The 17,582-nt window shown below is 42.4% G+C and overlaps 1 protein-coding gene across 1 annotated transcript in view; it reads right to left on the bottom strand.

Annotated features, from left to right (window-relative positions):
- The window catches only part of LOC132820054 (sodium- and chloride-dependent neutral and basic amino acid transporter B(0+)-like), a 129,297-nt gene that overhangs the window by 29,214 nt on the left and 82,501 nt on the right, over window positions 1-17,582 (bottom strand). Inside the window, exons 6-9 of the mRNA XM_060831973.1 lie at window positions 9,103-9,241; window positions 8,449-8,581; window positions 7,749-7,889; window positions 3,014-3,242 (exon numbers count right to left, since the gene is read on the bottom strand). Of these exons, the coding sequence (XP_060687956.1) occupies window positions 3,014-3,242; window positions 7,749-7,889; window positions 8,449-8,581; window positions 9,103-9,241 (642 nt within the window). The remainder of the gene's footprint in view (window positions 1-3,013; window positions 3,243-7,748; window positions 7,890-8,448; window positions 8,582-9,102; window positions 9,242-17,582) is intronic.

The raw sequence follows: 17,582 nt of genomic DNA, 5'->3' as shown, positions 1-17,582 counted from the left end.
TTGGCCTTAGCCCTGTTTAGCACTCTTTCCTTAGGACCAATCTCTTCTTTATCTACGAGTATTCTAAAACTTACAGAATTGTGCTCACTGTTCCCAAAGAAATCCCCCACCGCAACTTCTACCACCTGTCCTGGCTCATTCCCCAGTACCAGGTCGAATATGGCCCCTTCCCTCCTTGGACTATTGACATACTGCTCTAGAAACCTCTCCTGAACGCTTCGTACAAATTGTACCTCATCCAGACTTCTGATGCTAAGTGTATCCCAGCCAATGTTGAGAAAATTAAAATCTCCCATCACCACTACCCTCTTGTCTCTACATCTATTCATAATCTGTTTACTTATTTGTTCTTCTACCTCATGCTCACTGTTGGGAGGTCTGTAATACAGCCCCAACAATGTAACCGCACCCTTCTTACTTCTCAGCTCAACCTATAATGCCTCGTTACCCAAGACCTCCATAGCATCCTCCTTTAGTACAGCCGTGATATCGTCCCCCTCAGCAATGCAACTCCATCCCCCCTTTTATTTCCCTCCCTGTCCTGTCTGAAGCGTCTATATCCTGGAACATTTAGGTGCCAATCATTATGTCTTTCCTTCAACCAAGTCTCTGTGATTCCAATAACGTCATACACCCATGCACCAATCTAAGCCCTAAGTTCATCTATTGTACACACTATACTCCCTGCATTAAAGTAAATGCATTTCAGGCCACCAGTTCTTTTGCGCTCACCTGCTCTCTGCCTATTTTCCCTTTACTAATGCTATCATCATGATTCTTACCGTCTCCAATCTCTACTTCGCTGTCTACTTGTTTCCTCTTCCGTTCCCAGACCCCTGCCGCATTGGTTTAAGACGTCCCCAACTGCAGTAACAAAAACTCCCCCAAGGACATTGGTTCTGTTCTGGTTCTGATGTCGACCGTCCCTTTTGTAATAGTCCCACCTTCCCCAGAACCGGTCCCAATCTGAACCCCTCCCTCCTACACCATCTCTCAAGCCACGTGTTCACCCTGCCTATTTTTTCATTTCTACACTGGCTAGCACGTGGCACTGGTAGTAATCCTGAGATCACTACCTTTGAGGTCCTCCCCTTTAACTTCTCTCCTAGCTCCCTGAATTCTTCTTTCAGGCCCTCATCTTGCTTTCTACTTATATCGTTAGCGCCTATATTCACCAAGACAACTGGCTGTTCATCCTCCCCTTTTAGAATGGTCTGCAGCCAATCAGTGACATCCCTGACCCGAGCACTTTGGAGACAACATACCATCCAGGAGTCCTGTTTTCGGCCACAGAACCGCCTATCTACTCCCCTCACAATAGAATCCCCTATGATTATGGCCCTATGAGTCTTTTTCCTGCCCTTCTGAACAACAGTGCCTGCCACGGTGCCATGATCTTGACAACTGCTGCCCTCCCCTGGTGAGCCATCTCCCCCAACAGTATCCAAAACGGTATTCCTGTTTTGGAGGGAGAAAACCGCAGGGGACACCTGCACTGCCTTCCTACTCTTTTTCTGTCTTTTGGTCACCCATTCATTGTTTTCTTCAGCAATTCTAACCTGCGGTGTGGCCAGTTCACTAAACGTTGTATCCACGACCTCCTCAGCATCGTGGATGCTCCACAGTGCGTCCATCCGCAGCACCACAGCCGTCATGCAGTCAAGCAACAGCTGCAGCTGGACACACATCTTGCAAGTGTAAGAGTCAGGAACATCAGACACGTTCCTGAGCTCCCACATCAAGCAAGAGTCACATGCCACAGCTCTGAGGTCCCCTGCCATTGTAAGCTTGGCTTTATATGAACTAACAAAACCAAACAATGCACTTAAATAAATAAAAAAGAAGGATAAGAAATAAAAGCCTTACATACAGGTTTTTTTTCTTCTGCTTAGAGGAGGGGTGTGGGAGGGAGATACTACACGTGTAGTATCTCCGGTATAGCCACTGCCCAAATATAAATTAAGCCTTTACCTTCCCAGCAGCCCTCACTTCACTCCTCCTTCTCTCCTCGCCGCTCTGGCAAAATGGAGGCCCGACTCCTGAATTAAGTCACTTTTTATGTGGGAAAACTTACCCTTCCCGGCAGCCCTCTCTTCACTCCTCCTTTTCTTCTCGCCGCTCTTGTTCCAGGAAGTTCCACAGCTTGACATACAATGGACTCACAAACTCTTAGCATTTGCCTTTTACCTGTGTTTTGTTTTTTGCCACTTTTTAGCTATCAGTTACTTATCTATGCTATTTAACTATGCGATCTGCCTGTATTGCTAGCAAGACAAAGCTTTTCACTGTGTGTCGGTACACATGACAATAAATTCAATTCAATTCAAGGCCATTTTGTGGCTAGCATTATGAAAACATCAAAAGAACCAACTAATAGGAAGAAAGAACAACAACAGTAAATGTGCTCCGCATGATGCTTAGCCTGTCGTCAGCTCGGTGGGATACTAATACAACTGTATGCAGGATAAGTCACTACATGACAAAAGGGGAACCCATTTCCCCAAATGTTAAAGTACTCAAGGGGCTGTTGAACACTGTTATCTTAGTGCTGATCACCCTAAACCAGATGGATTCATGTAATCTGTAGAACAAATGTGAAAAACATTCTGATACTTATCAATGTATATTTAAGCTTGTTATTTAAAACTACTTGGCCATGTATTATACAGTGATTATTGTTGCCAACAAGTCTTAGTTGCAACTTTGTAGTGGACCTCTGTAATCTCCTCCTTCAAATCATTTAGGATCCGAAATTACATCTTGTTAGGTCTGAAGTACTTACGTAACTAGCTGAACTAATTGATCTTAACTTTCCATCACAATATTTTGCATAACTCCCAAACAACTTCAGGATCCTTCTCCCCTACTCCATAAAAGTTAATTACTCAGCTAAAACTGTCAGACCCAGACTTTTCTAACAGAATGGAAATGTGTAAACTGTGCAATCAATCCATTTTTATCATTTGTTTTGAAATGTTTTAACAGATGTTGTTAAGTTCGATTCTGCATTTACCTGACTGTGCAATGTCTGAAATAGTCTTGTTTTGGACATAAGCCATGTGTCCAAGATTGGAGAAGATGACAAATCCAGCAAAAAAACTCGTGAGAGAATTAACAACACAGATAATGATGGTGTCTTGATAACAGTTGTTATGGAATTTGTTGTATGAAGACAGTGTTATTAAGAGGCCAGAACCCACTGAACAAGAAAAGAAAATTTGAACTGCAGCATCTATCCAGACCTGGAACAAAGAAAGGAGAAATAATTAGTATCAGGAAGCATCATTTGAACCCATTTAACAGACCAATCTGTGGCCTGGAGTTTACTTTCAGGGTCACAGTGTGGAAATGGGTGTTACAATGAACCATGTGCATCTCTGGTGCTTAAGTTGGTCACTTGGCGCCCTGTTTGCTAAGGCAGTGGTGGCTTGCACCCTCTGAGGACAATGGCTGATCGGGGTAGATCATAGAATCTTAACAATGTGGAAGTTGGCCATACGGCCCACTGAGTCCACACTACCCTACAAAGAGCATCCCACAGACCCACCCCACTACCCTATCCCTGTAACCCTGCATTCCCTATGGCTAATCCACCTAGCCTGCACATCTTTAGACTGTGGGAGGAATCCAAAATGTCTCTGGGAGAATGTGCGAGCTCCACACAGACAGTTGCCTGATACGAGAATTAAATCCAGATCCCTGGCACTGTTATGCAGTAGTGCTAACCACTGAGCCACCATGCTGCTCTAAGATTCTGAGATGTCACAGGAAAGGGAGAGTTGGAGGGAATGAGTTAGAGGAAAGGGCAGGAGTGTGGTTTTCGGCAGGAACTCCAAGCAACCTTAAATTGACTTAGTTTGAGGTCACCTCCATTCACCAAACCCAGCATCAGGCTGCGCCATCTTACTAGTTACGAAGGCTGACACTGAAGGTGGTGATAAGGACCTAAACTGGTCATTAGCTGTTCAATTAATTAGTGGCACTTCAAGATTTGTGAGCATGGACCTTCCTACATAGAACTTAATTTGTGACATGGTGGGAAGGGGGCTTTGCCAACCTGCCCAATTATTTGAGCTTTTTGCCACTTTTTGGGAGGGGAGCAACTCGAACTACATTAACCCCAAGGGACCAGGGCTGGTTTTGTGCCACAACTCAATGCTGAACTGAATAAGGCTCCTTTGGTCGACAATATCTTCTTTAAACAGTTAGGAGCATCACTTTGTTTCTGTGTCTGCTTTTCCTGCCAAATTCTCGCAAGTTAGTAGATGAATTCCCTTATTAACCATTTTATAGAGTGAAAAATTTTATTTTTCTTGTGTGACCCATTCGTGAGGAAGTTGTCATTCTGACTGTCCATTGAATGATGTTTTGATAAAAATCAGCCCAGCACATTAGTCTAACAATTAACTGAAATTAAGATACTAAAATAAAGTCAGCCCAAAGAATTAAATTGCTGCAATTTCCTGAAATTCCATCCCTTCCTGTTCAATTTCATTGAATGTGACTATTTTCCATCTTACATTGTTTTACTCCACAGTTTCTCTTCCTATCTCACCCTACTCTAACCATTCTGCCCCCTTCCCAACATTGATATCAAAATGTTAAAACTTAGAAGCCTAGCACATTTTTATTTGTCACAGAATCTCAATATTAACTTCGTCTCAAAAGAATGAGAAACGGGAGGACCTGGAAACAGTCACCAGTACGTAAAAAAAAATAATTTCTGAGCCAGCATGAGAATGATCGGGGGTGGGAGGGGGACAGTGGCTACATTAAGAGTAGGAGAGAGAGAACAGGGTAAGCAGCTTTACAAAAAGTGTGAGGGACTGGGGACAGCAGACCAATAAGGAGAAGAATAGATGTGTGTGAGATCTGCAATGAGGGTGCAATATTAAATCCAGCAGCAGAACAACCCATTTCTATGTCACAGAGAAACAGGTAGATGGTTTGTGTGCATTTCTTCCATGTCTCTTTTAATTAGTCAAGTAGTCTAAATCGGGACATACTATTACAGCTGAAGAGTGAAGAAGTTAAGAAATTTGTCTTGAAAATATTTAAAATCCAAATTAATTAATAAAATAAAACTGGTGGCTGTGTAAGTGATGTGTTGCAGCTTGAGTAGATGGGAGCTGGTGGAGTCTAGTGCTAGCCACTGTGACTATATTTGCAACAACTATTGGTTGTTCAAGGAACTTCAGCTCAGAGGTTAAGAGCCAGAACCTTAACTGTGGGCACTGCAGCACATCAGAGAGAAGGAAGAGACAGTGGACTCTGTACCTCAGGGGGCTTTCAGACCCATTAGGTTAATGACTTCAAATTTAGCCTGTGCTGAGGGACAGGGACGGGGAGGGGGGTCGGCGGGGGTGGAGATGTGTGTGTGTGTGTGTGTGTGTGTGTGTGTGACTGAGAGTGAGGCAGGTATGGAGATCCAGAGCAGAACTTTCGAGAAGTCGTCTCTTTTGGGCTAGAGACGAACTTGGGGTGGGAAAGGAATGATCCGGTTGTCGTGTTTGAGATAGATATCAACAACACTTGGAAATAGGATCGCCAGCATGATTATGAGCAGTTTAGGATAAATTATAAAGTAAAGACATAGAGTAATAATAGTAATGGATTAGTATCTGAGCCATGTGCAAATTGGCATGGGGCAATTAAGTTGGAGAGGTAAGTGCATGGCTCAAAGACTGCTTTGGAAGAAATGGGGCTATAGTTCATGAGGCACCGGTGCAAATACTGGAGAAAATGAGAGCTGCACAATTGGCTTAATTTGAATTATGTTGTGACCAATGACCTAGCGAATCATACAATAAGGGTTGTAGATAGAACTTTAAACTAATTAGTGACAGGATAGGGTCCAATTTAAGAGAAGCTGAAAAAAACTAAAAGCTTTCAGCTGCCAAGGAATGGACATGGGCTTAAATCCCCATGGATTGTCAGTGTACCCAAAACCCAATATAATCTTGCTGTCTTCCAGCGTTGACTGGATCAGGTTTGGAGTTGTGAAATAACCCATTCAGGGGTTGTAATTAATAAAACCAAGGAATGTGGAAATCTAAAACAGAAATTGCTGTTGAATCTCAGCAGGTCTGGCAGCACCTATGCAGACAAAGCAGAGTTAACATTTTGAAGGAAGGTCACTGGACCTGAAACATTGACTCTGCCTTCTCTCCACAGATGCTGACACACCTGAGTTGTTCCAGCCTTTGGACAAGTAACCAATTAACCCAAACTTAAACTCAGCCTCCTGGCTTTAAAAGCTCGGCACACATTTGCTAGCGTCAAAGGGGATATTTATCACTTCGTGAAACTTACAAGCTAAATTTACTTCAAAGACTGAAACTGCTGAGCTGCTTCTCTGCCTATATGAAACTCCTGCACTCAGCACTGCTTCTGAGAGGCCAGTTTTGCAACTTCATCGTGGAATAACTTTTTGGAAACTTTCCTGATTTTTCCACTTCAATCTGGACTGCCTGCCTGCCTGCCAGCACTGCAGAATGGGAGCTTGTACATCTCCAATTGGGACCTCTGATGAGGAACAGGAGGGATACCAATAGCAACAGCACAAGGACAATCAGCAGCAACCTTCCCCACAGGCACATGCCTCTCCATCACATAGACACGGTGGAGACAGAGACCTAGATCCAAGGAGGATATATGCCTAGCACAAGGTATACAACTGGCAGCATAGTGGCTTAGTGGTTAGCACTACTGCCTCAGTGTCAGGGACTGTAGTTCGATTGCACCCTCAGGCGATTGTCTGTGTGGAGTTTGCACATTCTCCCCGCATCTGCGTGGGTTTCCTCACGGTACTCCGGTTTCCTCACCCAGTCAAAAGATGTGCAGATTAAGTGGACTGGCCATGGGAAGTACAGGGTTACAAGCTGGAGTTAGGTCTTGGTGGATTACTGTTCAGAGGGTTGATAGACTTGATGGCTGAATGGCCTGCTACCAAACTGTAGGGATTCTATGAGGTGGAGGATTAGCTTCCTCAAAATTGACAAACAGGGCCCTAAAAGAGTGAGACTTCTGTGTCAGGTTTTTGTTGTTACCTATGCAGTCTTCTGGAAGGAAACCTCTTTCTAACACAAAGGTCCAGCTCCAGGGATGGGAGAACAAGAATATTGAAAGAATCAGAGTTACAGGATGTACTATCTTCAAGTACCATGAAACTTCACTCCTGAGTTCATTGAAACCCCTGAGGCACTGACCCCATGGTTCATTCTCTCCACCACTTGCAGCCCCTTGTTCACTTCAGTGGGAAACAGACACTCTCTGTGGTCCCACACTGTCTGCAACATGACCACGAGGATCAGTTGAAGGAGCACTGAGAAGAAATTTTTCCATTAGCTGGTGAAGATTGTCATCGCACCCAAACACTCGTGTCAATGCCATGGTCACTGTCATAGCCAAATCCATGACACTGAGAAATGGTTCCTGACTCACTGTTGACACTCACACTGCACTTTCACAAAAATTCTGTCTTTGTTTCCCCACATTTGAGCAGGAACACAAAGGTAGCATGTAGCTCTTTAAAATTATTACCTTTGGTATGAAACAAAAACAAAGAATGACAGATGCTGGAAATTAGACACAAACACAGAAATTGCTGGAAAAGTTCAGCAGCTCTGGCAGCATCTGTGGAGAGAATCAGAGTTAACCTTTTGGGTCTGGTGATCCTTCCTCAGAACAGAAAACACCTTGACTGAAAATCACAGCTGAACGTCTATGGATTATTCTGAAGTGCATACCTGAGCCTCAGTCAGTTTGGTGAAGTCTGATTGGCTTCCGATGTAGAATTCAATTCCTTCAGAGGCTCCTTCCAGTGTAAGCCCTTGGATCAGGAGGATGACGAGAATCACAAAAGGAAATGTCGCAGTGAGATAAACCACCTGTACATGGAGAAAAGCTTATTAGATTTTCCTGTATTGCTGGCACGGTATTCAGAGTCGAAAGGTGTGGCACTAGAAAAGTACAGCTGGTCAGGCAGCATCTGACAAGCAGGAGAGTCAATGTTTCGAGCATGGTGAATCAATTGTACTCCTCATATTGATTGCTCAGGGTTTTTGTCATTCTCACTGTCCAGACAAAATTGCATTTCATTCAAATCAAATGCTCGCCCTAATCTAGTCAGTCCCTTCCCCCAGTTCTTCTCAGCCTTCCAGAGCCATTGGAAATTCCCCCAGAGTGCCTGTAGCAGGGATGAAACCCTTAGAAGGAGGGAGACATTGCAGGGGTTTGGGGGAATTGCTGCTGTTCTTTCTCTCAGGAGAAAGATCTTCAGATCTCCCTCAGGCCTGAAGTGCTGATGAATTATTGATCTCCCACTCCCTAGAGAGACACTATTACCATCACCTACACATCACAAAAGATTCATAAGTCCTAGTTTCACTGTTACAGAAATTTGTACTTTGTCTCTAGTTATAACACGATTCATCACTAATCATTTACCTTTCCTGAAGATTTGGTTCCTTTTGATAACGATGCCCCAACTATTAGCCAGGTCAGAAGCAGACAGAGCGCTAAATGCCAGACTATGTCCCCAGTCTCATCCACTGAACTTGTACGGCGTAAAACCGCTTTACTGAAGAAAATGACAACAGAAAAGATATGAATGCTCATTATAGATAAAAAATATTAGATTAATGTAATTGCACTGTTAAGCTAACTATGTTAGTCACTCTGCATCCCAATGAATTCAGCTAATTCATATTGTTGAACATGGTGCCTGTTCTCAGAGAGTTTTCCTAATTCATTCCAAAGCCCATGGAATTAAATACAGTACTGTATTAAATTAAAAGTACAGAGAAAGGGACATCAACCACAGAACCTCTGATAAACAAGAAAGTAAATAAGAGTTCACTCAAGGTTTCAGTGCATAAATATTGTTCAAGGAAGCTCATAGTGTTAGAGGTCAGTGTATTGTTAACTTACGAAAAGACCTCTCTTGTGATGTTATTTTGTGACAAGAGTATGACTTAAATAACATCTCTATTGAAATTAAACATCTTCTCTCTCATTAAAACAGGACATTCACAAATCATCTCTCCCAAGAGGAGTTACTGTTGAGGTTATCGATGCTGCTCTCTGCAGCAATGTACTTACTCCCAGTATTGCTCACTCGGACCCTGGTAAGGAATAGGGATTTCGGATCCAATGGGACAAGTTTTGTTGTTTGCCTGCAGCCATGTTGCATTAACGATTTCAAAATATCCATCATTCAGAGTGAGATTGCAGAGTGGGTCTGGAAAAGTGGAATATATTTTTGAAATACAATTTATTTAAGATTTGTTTTTATATCTTGTTCTTGGGATACACAGAATATTAAGAGAGCAGGCATTTTCTATTAATCTTAATAGATGAGGTTGATATGCCTCTTCTGATGACAGTTAAGAGATACAAGTTTTGTCAAGCATCCAGTAGCACTTTCAGTCATACCATCGTTTTTATTTTGTTTCAAATATTTCGTCATTTCTAATAGTATAACCAGGGCCATTGTTTCACCTTGTCTGATTCAGCTTGATCTGTTTGAGGTTACAGAGGAGTCAGAACACAGAGGCACATTCTAAAAACAGCACAGTCCAGCTCTGTTGCTCGGTCTGTGTAATGAGAGATGTTACTTCATTGTTAACTTTGCTTTTTCTTCTTTCTGTTTCTCTAGATAGGACTTTAAACAAGACTTGATTTACTTATGTATTGTCATGTGTACCAAAGTACAATGAAAAGCTTTGCTTACAAGCAGTACAGACAGTTCATGGTAAGCAAGAATGTATAGATCAGAAAGACCTCGACAGAAGCACAGAGGTTACATTGCACAGGACATGCACTAGGCGAGAGCAACGTTAGCAAGATCAGCATTGTTTGAGGCTAGGGAGTCCATTCAACAATCTAATAATGGCTGGGATGAAGCTGCTGCTTCAGAACCTGCTGGTGTGTGTGTCAGGCTTCTGTATCTTTTGCCTGATGGAAGAGGTTGTAGGAGATCATTACCGATGTTCTACTTGATGATTTTGGCAGCCTTTCTGCAGCAGTGAGCCATGGAGTCCATGAATGGAAGGTTGGCTTCTGTGATGGTCTGGGCTGTGCACACCAACTTCTGTAGTTTTATGATTTTGGGCAGAGCAGTTGCCATACCAGGCCTTTATGCACACAGGTACTATACAATTTTGAGATCAGTCTTGGGGGAATAATGTTGAAGATGGATATGTAGCTGATAAGCAGGAGTCTGACTTAGGTGTCATTGTTGGCGAAAGTGATGACTGCAGATGCTGGAGATCAGAGTCAAGATTAGAGTTGTACTGGAAAAGCACAGCAGGTCAGGCAGCAACTGAGGAGCAGGAAAATCAACATTTCGTGCAAAAGCCCTTCATCACGAATGAGCACAATGATCATGGAGGATCCACAAGCCTGACCATCCCAGCCGACTCATTGTCTCAGCCTGCTTCTGCCCCACCAAACTCCTCTCCGTCTATCTCAATCCTGTCCTCTCCCCCCTAGTCCAGGAATTCCCCACATACCATTGAGAACCACCCACTTCCTCCACCTCCTCCAACTCATTTCCCAGGCTCCCAACACTTCATCTTTACCATGGACATCCAATCCCTTTACACCTCCATCGCCATGACCAGAGCCTCTAAGCCCTCAGTTTCTTCCTCTCCTGATGTCCCCACAGGTACCCTTCCAATGACACTCATTCTTTTGGCTGAACTGGTCCTCATCCTTAACATTTTCTCCTTTGAATCCTCCCACTTCCTCCAGACCATAGGGGTAGCCATGCGCACCTGCACGGGCCCCAGCTATGCCTGTCTCTTTGTTGGCTATGTAGAACAGTCCATCTTCCAGAGTTACACCAGCACCACTCCCCTCCTCTTCCTCCGCTACATTGATGACTGCATCGACACCACCTCATGCTCCTGCGAGGAGGTTGAGCAGCTCATCAACTTCACCAACACATTCCACCCTGACCTTAAAAGCTCATTTCTAATGAAGAGCATTTGCCCGAAACATCAATTTTCCTGGTCCTCGGATGCTGCCGGACCTGCTGTGCTTTTCCAGCACCACTCTAATCTTGACTTAGGTGTCATTGTTATCCAGATGTTCCAGGGATGAGTGCAGAGCTAGGGAAATAGCATACATTGTGGACCTGTTACACTGCTAGGCAAATTGCAGCAGATCAATGCAGGCTAGGAGGCTCGAATAGCTGCAGGCCGTGACCAGCCTCTCAAAGCATTTCATGATTGAAGACAGAGCTATTGGGCGGTAGCCATTTAGACACATTGTATGTGCTTTCTTATGTATGGGGACGATTGGGTGTCTGTGTGTAGTGAGGGTAAAATAGGTGCTTGTGTATGTGTGTGTATTTATGTATGTGTCATACTGCTATGTGTCTGTATGTTTGTGTGTGTGAGAAAGAGAGGGAGAAGAGGGTCAATTATATTGTCTGCTGCATCAGGATGAGTGCTGCACCTCACTCTCTCTTTCTGCTGCATCACACTGACTCTATCTCTGCTACTGCACCTAGCTCCTGCCAAGATGCATGCTCTCCCACACCGACCATTACAATATCTTCCCTCATTTGCTGTTGTTCCCTCTGCCTGATACTACTAATCCTCCATGCCCTCTGCGCCAACCCCTCATTCACCTGCCTTTCACTCACCTGCACCTTTGTCAATCCCTCTTTCTTTCATTACAGGACAAAACAGCCCAGAACAACATGGGAAGAGCCAGGACGTGAAACACCCACTGAACATTAAACTCTTCACCTTACGAGAGGTGAGTTTCCTGGCCCTTCCAGAAGAATCTGGCACTGATACCATGAGCATGCTGAGATATTCATGGCCCACCAACTGAGTAAGTACCACTCTTTGCTCCACTCAGTAACTCCACTTTCAGCATGACTGATTGCCCAACATTCCTAACCTTGGCAATGATGCCTTTTCTTTCATATTTTGCAGGAAACAGCGAGATGTCATTTTCTCCAGTGGAGAAACTGATATCCTTTCTCCTAGTTCCTTTATAGGGATCCAACAGACTGACAATGGCACTTGGAGTAGGTTTGAGATTGATGTAATACACTGCTGCACTGCAAGGTGTATGTCCCCTTCTGGGTAGCTAAGCAGCAAGTCAGACCTTCTGATGTGACTGCAGGGAAAGGAGCTGCAAGCCTAGAATGTTGTGAACATGCAGGTAGGTGCTACATGAGCATGTGCCAAGACTGTAAGCGAGCAACCCTGAGATACTACGGTCCAATTGATGAGCTGGATGTCTATCTCTGTGTGTAAAATCTCAATGCTGTATCAATCCTAAAATCCCAAAAGAGGTAGCTACAGAGACAGGAGATGCATTAGTTGTAATTTTCCAAAAATCTTTGGGTTGTGGAAAATCAAGAGGTTTTAAATTGATTTGATTTTGCTTTGTCATATGTCCCTAAGTACAGTGAAATGTTTTGTTTTGCATGCAGTGTAGGTAGATCATTTCATACAAAGTACATTAGAGTAATAGAACTGAGCTAAGAATACAGTGTTATGACTGCTGAGAAGGTGCATAGACAACAAGATCAACATTAAAGTTAAATTTGAGATCTGTTCAGAAGTTTAATAACAGTGGGGAAGAAGCTGTTCTTGAATCTGTTGTTATGTGGGTTTAAGCTTTAGTATCTTCAGCTTGACAGAAGAGGTTGGAAGAGATTATAACTGAGGTGGGAGGGGTTGGAGAGGATTGAAAAACTATTCATGTGACACTTCTATTCAAAAAGGGAGGGAGGCTAAAAGATGGTAACTATTGGCTAATTATCCTAACATCTATTGTTCAAAAAATATTAAAATTATTTAAGGAAATAGTGGAACATTCGGAAAATCAAAATCTAAATAAACAGTCATCATGGCTTCATGAAAGGAATATTGTGTCTGACTAGTTTTTCGAGAAAATATCGACCAGAGTGGAGAGAGGGGAACCGCTAGATGTGCTGTATTTGAACTTACAGAACATGTTCTACAATGTACCAAAATAAATGTTGTCATAAGGTAAGAGACCACAGTGTTGGAAGCAGTATATTGACACAGGTAGAGAACTGGTTAATGAGTAGGAAGCAGTGAATTGGGATAAGGGGTTCTTTTTCAAACTGATGACCTGTAACCAGTAGGGTTCCACAAGCTTCAGAGCTGGGACCGAAAATGTGATTTGGAAGAAGGAAGTGAATGTGCTATAGCCAAATTTGAAGATTACAGAAAAATAGTTGGAAAGGCAGGTTGAGAGACAGATACAAATAGTTACAGAGAGATATTGATAGGTTAAGTAAATGGACAAAATGTTGGCAATAGTGTAAAATGTGAGAAAATGTGAAGTTGTTTATTTTGAAAGAACAAGAGGACAGAATATTATTTAAATGGAGAAAAAAACTGCAGAAAGTTGCAATATAAAGGGACTTGGGCATGTTTGTACGTAAAACAGTGAGCACACAGATATAGCCATTAAACAGGAAGGCAAATGGAAATGTTGAAATATTTCAAAGGGGTTGGAGTATAGGAGTAGGGGAGCCTTAGTGCAACTGTACAAGGTGCTATTCAGACCACATCTGGAGTCCTGAGAGTTGTTTAGGTCCCTTACTTAAGGAAAAATATCATTTCATTGGAGGGAATTCAAGAAAGGACAATTAAAGATACGGGGGCATTGTCTTATGAGAGAGGCAAAACAGAGTGGACTCTACTCACTGGAGTTTAGAAGACTGAGAGGTGACCTTATTGAAGGAGATGAGATTCTTAAGGGGCTTGACAAGATGAGTGCTGAGAGGATGCTTCCTCTCACGAGAAAGTCCAGGACTTGAGGGAACAGCCTCAGAATAAAATGGCACCAATTGAAGACAGACGAGGATGAATTTCTTCTCTTAGAGGGTTTTAGGTCCTTGGAACTCCTTGCTATGGAGAGCAGTGGGGGCAGAATCCTTGTCTATATTTAAGGCTGAGAGAGATAGATCCTTGATCAGTAGAGGAATCAAGAGTTACGGAATAGGGTGGGAAAGTGGATATGAGAGTGTTGAATCAGCCATGATGCTATCAAGTGACTACTCTTGGTCGTATTCCTTATGGCTTAAGGTCTTTAGTCCAGTGCTAGTTGCCAATACAGGTTTGTGCTTCCTATGCATTTGGCAAGTAGATCGGAATGGCCATTATAGATCGGTAAATATCGAATATCAATGTCTGTGGATGAGGGATACAAGCAGCCAGTGCCTGTGGATAATACCCTGAGATACTACTGTGTGGTGAGAAATATGAAGGCTCTTTATAGCCAACGGTGAGCAGGTTCCAACCCTGACTTCCGTGATGAGCATTTGTCGCTCCCATCTGTGAATGGTAGGCTAGGTAGCTGCATTTGAATGAGGTGAGCTGTCGAGTTAATAAGGTTGCTAACAAACAACAATCCCCCTTCATAGCCAACTAGCACCACCCGAGAGAGAATCTCCCCTCAATGGCTGGAACAGGGTTACAGGATGCAGCAACATAGAGTTAGACCTCACCAGACATCTTGGACCATTCTGCTACCTTTCTCACCATAGCCCATATTGTTCAGGCCCTGGCATGATTCCCAAACAATTGAGCATTTGTGACTCATGTGGCATCAGAAAGGAAAATAGAAAAAAATTGAAAACTAAAGTATTATATCCAGAATGATCAGCAAAATGGAAAAACAGTTTAGCTCCAATCCTAAACTTTCAGTAGAGAGAAAATATTTTTCCTCAGATCAAGACTAAAGTCAGCTTGTGTGGGAGCTAAGGAAAAGCAAGTGGCAGGAAGTATTTCTTAGAGTTCTAGACCCAATGACAGAAGTTGTGTTGTCAGGAAGAGTATAAAGTAAGAACTTAGAGGTACATGTCATAAGGTTCATACATTAATCATGTTGGAACATAATGTTTACAGTCGAGATAAACCTGATATTAAATAATAAATAACTACAGAGAATATATGCAGGCTAGTTTTCTAAGTGGTATGTCAAAGAATAAAATAAGGAACAGGTGATTTAATTCTAGTACTGTACTATGGGAAAGGTCTAACTAACCCTATATATAAAGGCACCTTGAGAGAGGAGTGACTGTACTATGAAAAAATTTTACTTTGAGCACAAAAACCTCACAGATAACATTGTCATATTATTGCTAACGAGAAACCAAGACTTTACCGTATCAAATTCAAAGGTTTATAATGTATCTTCCAATTTGTGAAACCCAGTCTTGTCGACTCTGTGGCCCAAGTAGAACACTAGGGGTGCCTGGAACACACATTTTTCCCTTCTAAGGTGTATGCCCACCTGGATGAAACATCGAAAGTTAATGTCCAAGTTGTTTATATGCTCCTTATTTGTCTTCACTGTTGGTAGTACATGATCTAGATAAATAGTGACCGGAATAGACCTTATAAAATATTCTCAGTCGTCCGCTGTATAATTGCACAGACTAATGATACCCCAAGTGAGAGTCTGGTCTATCAGTACAAATCTTTATGGGTATTAATTGAGGCATACTTCTGGGGATCGTCATCTAACCACAATTGCAAGTACACACGGTTCATGTCCAGCTTCGTGAAGGACAGCCCCCCCTGCTAGCTTTGTACATAAATCCTCTATGCGAAGGATTGTGTATTTATCTAGCTGCAAAAAGCAGTTTACCAATTGTTTAAAATCCCCACAAATGTGAACCAACCTGTCCATTACAATCAGCACAACCGGTGCTGCCCATTCTGCAAATTGAACTGATTTGATGCTTTGTTTGCTTTCCAGCCTTCTGATTTCTGCCTCTATTTTTGCCGTTTATTAAATGGCACTGGGTGGGCCTTGTAGAATCATGGAATTGCTTCCTGGTCAACATGTAAGGTGCCTTTTTCTCCTGTAAACCTTCCAGGTATTTAATTAGGACTTCACTCACGCAGCCATTTTCTAATTTAAAAACATTGAACCAAGCTAGGTGAATCTTTCTTAACTGATTTAGCCCCATCTAGTTTGGGCCTGAGGTTTATATCACAATCCGTGGTAACTAACCAACTGCTTCTCGTAAGAGACCAGAACCGAAGTTGTACCCTTAATCTGTAAAGGTTCCCCAGTTCAGGTTTTCAGTCTGGCCAAGGTCTTATGCAAACTTAAGGGTTGGAATCCAGGGTGAACTTTGTTAGAATTATTCTATGATCGCTGAATCACTGTTATTGACCTTTATTAGAACTGGGTAACCATTTAACCATTCATTTTGATTGGTTTTGATTTGGATGTTGCTAAGCAATTTAACTGTTCCAAACCAAATGTAAGTGGACTTTGCAGGGTGTGTAGTCTCCTGGATACCAGCCAATGAGTTCTTTTACTCAATTTAGGTCTAATGAGACTCCTTTACTTTCTTGAGCTCATATACCAGCATGGTTTGCCAGCCTGGATCCAGAAGAAAATTTTAACTATTTGCCTGAGGCTTTGCTTTGTTTGGGGTTTTGATAACCAAGAGTCCCTCTGTCTAAAGTGAGTGAGGTTATGCAATTATCTTCACTCAAGTGGTGTTCCCCAAGCTCAGTCAGCCTGGCAAGAGTGTCCATTTCCATCAGAATACCCTGCAACTCATATGTTCCACTTGCTGCATTTTCCTATGTTAAAGCCAGTTGTACTGCCTGTTTGAAGTCCTGTTGGGCTTCAGTCAAAAGATGCTTTTGAGTGGTTATATCATTAATTTCACGTATAAAATGGCCTCTCTGCATCTTATTAAGGGTTAAACCATAGTCACATTCCTCTATCAGTCATCTTAACTTAGCAAAACCCCCATTATGGATTCCACTGGTTCTCGAATTGCTAAATAAAATCAATAGCATCTCAGAATTAGAGATGGTTTGGAAATATTCCTTAACTCATTCCTTCAACTCTTGGAAGGTTTTAGTATCTGGTGCCTCAGGGAAAGTTAGGCTCTGAATAATCAAAAAAGCTCCACAAGCTGTCAGGAGAATTACTCATTGCTTTTTATCTATCTCAATGTCAATTGCCCAGATAAGTAAAACATTCTTTCCACGTACTGGGCTCAATGTTTGATGGCAGAAGCAAAGAGTAAATAACAGCATCATGCCAGAAATTCTTAGCCCAATTCAAAGATGACTGTTGTGAACAAATTTCTTCAGGCGCATTCTTTCCCTTGTTGCCACGGAAATAACTCAATAGTGGCCAGTAACTCATCACCTTTTATTTACATGTGGAAAGCTCTTGACACTAATCCAGTTTCCTCAGAGCTAGCTCTCAGTGAACAGGATGTTTGATATTCCTGTTGTTACTTGTCAGCCAAGGCTCCCTGAGTGGACTAGATTAACAGCCCAAATCAAGGAATTCATATTCCATAAGGTTTATCAGTTGACCTTGTTATCATCACTACAGCAGGTTCAACCTTCTTGCAAATAGCATCTAAAATCTAGTTAGAAACTGACTGTTTTCATCCCGCTTCACTTGGTAATCTGTATCCTTTACATCTGGTGAAATAAGAAGATTTTCCTTTACAAATTCTGTCAATATTTCTTTAATTGTCAGTATGGATTGTGAGATCTCTTCATCCTTCAGGTCGATACATAATTTTGGCTTTC

Source organism: Hemiscyllium ocellatum, chromosome 11 (assembly GCF_020745735.1).
Source record: "Hemiscyllium ocellatum isolate sHemOce1 chromosome 11, sHemOce1.pat.X.cur, whole genome shotgun sequence".
In the NCBI taxonomy this organism is placed as follows: domain Eukaryota; kingdom Metazoa; phylum Chordata; class Chondrichthyes; order Orectolobiformes; family Hemiscylliidae; genus Hemiscyllium; species Hemiscyllium ocellatum.
Note: the sequence above shows the minus strand (reverse complement) of the source record. Positions and strands in the feature narration are given on the sequence as shown.